Source organism: Aplysia californica, unplaced genomic scaffold (genome assembly GCF_000002075.1).
Source record: "Aplysia californica isolate F4 #8 unplaced genomic scaffold, AplCal3.0 scaffold00788, whole genome shotgun sequence".
Classification (NCBI taxonomy): Eukaryota; Metazoa; Mollusca; class Gastropoda; order Aplysiida; family Aplysiidae; genus Aplysia; species Aplysia californica.
In genome coordinates this window covers 26,756-30,989 of record NW_004798058.1, presented here as the reverse complement: position 1 = coordinate 30,989, position 4,234 = coordinate 26,756, and the positions used below count along the sequence as shown (strand labels likewise).

At 40.0% G+C, this 4,234-nt stretch overlaps 2 protein-coding genes across 2 annotated transcripts in view; both read right to left on the bottom strand.

Moving 5' to 3' along the window:
* The window catches only part of LOC101855980, a 37,806-nt gene that overhangs the window by 6,903 nt on the left and 26,669 nt on the right, over nt 1-4,234 (bottom strand). The window lies entirely within an intron of this gene.
* On the bottom strand, nt 53-1,043 carry LOC118478654 (keratin, type I cytoskeletal 9-like; the record flags this gene model as incomplete). The annotated part of the gene is given in 1 exon segment (XM_035972672.1): nt 53-1,043. A coding segment is annotated over 1 exon segment (78 nt), but the record flags the coding sequence as incomplete, so codon positions are not given.

Sequence of the window (4,234 nt, the reverse complement as noted above, 5' to 3'; positions counted from 1 at the left end):
CACCATTTTCATGAAAATCGAAGATGTGTATGATAATTTAGAGTTATTTTCATTTTGCTTGATTTTTCAATGGCGTCCATTTTTAGTTTATGCAAATTAGAGTGAAATTATGCAGATAGAGCTTGTGTCCGTTTATCAAAATTCTTAGTTTTGTTCAAGGTACATGTGTGCCAAGTGGCATGTTCCTACTAAAATTTGCAGTGGGGGTGGAGTTAGGGAGCCCACTATAACCACTTTCCCCATTTTTTCCCCTAGTTCCATCAGGGAATACAAAAAAGGGCATTTAAAAAATCGTTTTATCAGACTTCATATAATTGTATAACGTTAAACAACTTTAATAAGTTACATTTCCCTTCGAAAACTTTTAGAAGAGGATGCAACAGAGAGCTTTGACCTATAATGAGCAGATAGTAGGCCTACTTGGTGATAACAATGATGATGATGATAATGATGATGGACTATGAGGATGATGATGATAACTGAGATGAGGATGACGATGATGATGATAATGAATGATGATGACGAAGATTAAATATGATGGCGATGGAACATCTACACCCCCCCCCACACACACACATCTTTTTTGTGCCAGTCTTGCAGGACTAGTATAAACTTACCACTTCGTGTGGCCAATTTCACTGTATCAATGCTCTACCAGGATCATGGAAAAGCCCACCCCAGTCATTTGTCAGCTTTTTCTTATTCAAAGAAAACTCCTACGCGCTGAGATTGAGGAACAAAGCTGTGAACACGATAAAATCAGGTCAAAAACGTGTTGAGATCGAGGTCACTGAGTTTTTTGTGATACTTTCTCTTACATACCAATTATGCGTTGCTATGGTATTGATTTACTGCTGCCTTAGCCAAGTTCCTGATAAAGCCTTAATTTGGGTAAAACGTTGAACATTGTTTGAAATACACTTAATATGCCTGATTTCGAGTCTCCATAACATATGTTTGCACCACTAAATTATACTGTAAAGTGATGATGATGACAGTGGAGGTGAAAATGATGATGGTGATGAAGATGATGATGATGATGATGATGATGATGATCATGATCATGATGATGATCATGATAAACAGACGGAAATGGTGCTGCCTTGGAAAAAACTCAGTCTGTTGCACAGACTTTTTATGATGATGATGAGAACATCAGTGACAATGATGCTGCCTAGGAAATGAGCTCTGCCTCTTACAGTTACAGAGGCCTTTATACAAAGAAGTCATAATTCTGGCTCTATATCTAATATTTGCTTTGACCCTGCCAGCCAGAGCAAGCTCCGGCTATGCGGGATACAGCAATTAAGTAGACAGATGAAAAAAATACTAAATAATTTCCCCAAGAGGAAATCAAACATATCTTCTGTGTGTGAAGGGTAAAGAGTCTAACCCAACACTTATGAACCTTTTTATAGCTAGCATCTATTTTTGTTACCTTGAAGTGGCTAAATTTTTCATACACAAGTATCATCGACATGAATTACGGTACAATAAATGACACCAGACTCTACTTGCGTGAGCCTGACTGCTCTCCAAAATTACAAAATCGCTCAATAGTGGCCGACGTCGCCCAGGTTGCAAGCTATGGTCTGCAATTGAAACCACACATCATCAGAGGACACCAGAAAGAACTATGGGTGACTAAAAACGAATAATATTTTTGATAGATACATGCAATAGTCCAGTGGTAACTGGAAATTCTGAATCTAATGAAGTCATCAAAAGCAACAGACTGAACAGATCAATGTGTTGTTGTTGTTGTTGTTGTTGTTGTTGTTACTTGGATTTTGTATGAGTTAAACATAAAAACGCAGGGTGGCTGTCGTGGAAAATTTTCTTCTCTAAAAAAAACTGTCCCCTTTCACCGCCTTTCTTTCTCTCTAGTCATGTTCAGTCATCTTCTGCTTCTTTCACTTTCATTTCCATTTCCTGTCCCCTCCCCCCCCCCCCTACTCATTGGCTTCCTTCTAACTGCTGTCTTTCAGCTGCACCCCTGATCTTTAAGGGTAGATAAGATCTAACACCTAGCCTTCTCAGATACGGGCAAAAGATCTCAGACGTCACATTTGCAAGTTGCGTACCTTAAAGTTAAAAATCCCTTGGTGGATCTAAAATCGATGAGAAGGCTTCGGCTGCCACCTGTGCAAAATTCAAAATTAACTCCTATCAAACTGATATTGACTTCATGTGTCCTGTGCCCTCATATGACCTTATGCAGTTGCAAGCTCTGTAAAACACTTACCAACCCCCCCCCCCAAAAAAACAACTGCTGGGACCCGAGAAAAAGATCAAAAAAAACCCCCACCATATGTAGTCATCTCAAATGTGGAAAAAACACAGCATCCACTAAAAATGGTAAAGAAAAAAAGGAATACAGTAAGAAAGAGAGTTGAGAACCACGCATAACAAAATATCATATTGTATAACATAAATGTTGATGAGCAAAATTCTTCTAGATCTAGAAAGGGGCTGTACTTCAAGTGTGTGTGAAGTGATGCTATTCGCTACAATCCGTATTCACGTGAAGGGAAGGTATGGCACTTTTTTTTTCTTTTTTTTTTTGAAGGGGGAAGGAGGGGGCATTGAAAGGGAGAAAAGCCAAAGTGTTGCTTGCCATCATAATCTACAAAAGTGTCAGGTCCAACAAGACACAAAGCAAGGGGGAAGTACTTAATCACTCCATACAGATTTCTATGTTGGCCAAGTTTGTAGTTGTCGTGATCTGCCAACAGCAATTCCAAAATCCGACTACTCTATGTTCTCAAAATCTCCATCCTTCTGTATGCTTGTGAATGATGGACCTTGACGGCAGAGCTTCAGAGGAAGATCCCCAAGCAGCTGAAATGAGATGCTTTGTAGTACCGGGTGCCTATTGCGGATGGAATCGGGTCGGGTCGATCGCCTGACTCGTCGCCTGAAAAACAAATGCATTTGTTTTTAGGCGGGGAGCCAGGCGCGATCAGTTTGTGCCACAATAACCGCTTTGCGCCCTCAATCTGGCTGGCAAACAGACCAGAACCGACCTGATCCCCCAATGGGCACCGTGTACTAGACAACTCTTCGGCATCTCATACAATGACCACATCACAAATGAGGAAATGTGCAGTAGAGTGAAACAACAAATGAGCCACTATTTAGACTTGCTGTCTATTGTGAAGCGAAGAAAACTGAATTGGTACGGTCATGTAACAAGATCGTGTGGCTTATCCAAGACAATTCTTCAGGGAACTGAGCAGGGCAGGAGAAGGAGAGGAAGGCAAAGAAAGAGGAGGACCGACAACATAGCGGAGTGGGCAGAGAAATCCTTCGCCCAAACTCAGGCGCTCACAAAAAAAGGGTAAAAAGTGGGGGCACCTGACAACGCCCCCTAGATCCTCGTGGATTACGGGATCAGTAAGCAGTAAGCAAACAGCAACGATGGACATTAGACTGCTGACAGCATAAGTGTGAGCAGGCAATAGCATGAAAGAACAAATTAAGAGCACCGCTTGATGTTATGGAACTAAGCCTGTCAGGACATAAAATTAAAAGAAAATAAAGTTTGACAACTTGACTTCTTAGAGTTAGACAGATCTCCTAATTTTAAGAAGAAATTTTAAAAATCATTAACAATACACGGACTGATACAGTAGACTACCAAACAAAAAGGTTTGGAATAAAATTTCCACACATCATTGTCATTTAAATATTAAAAACAGTGACAAATAATAATAAAGTTTGCACATTTCCATGTCTAAAAACAGTTGACAAATAATAATAAAGTTTGCACATTTCCATGTCAGTCTTCAGAATCACTGCTGCTGCTGCTTTCTTGATCTAGGCCATTAGAACGTAGTATGCTCAGCCACTTTATATTTGGGTCCACCTTTCTAAGCTTTATAACAATCTTGCCTTTTTCAACCTGCCAAATACAGAAAAAGAAACCAGTTCATTTTAGTAAGGTTTTACGGCGCTCGCAACTGCATATGAGTGCCAAGGGGTGGATGTCAACAGAGAAGTCCAAATGGGGAATCAGGCTTACTCTGCTCACCTCTCTAGCCTCAACAGCACAAAGTCTGCTTCGACTATCAAGGCACCCCTGAAATAGTTCACAAGAGAGTGACAAACATACAAGGCAAAAACCTTTCTCAGTCAGATTCAAATAATATTTTGCACAGTATTTTAAGAAAAGACATTTTATAGTATAGGTATATACAGATTTTATATAAATGTACACACACACACACACACA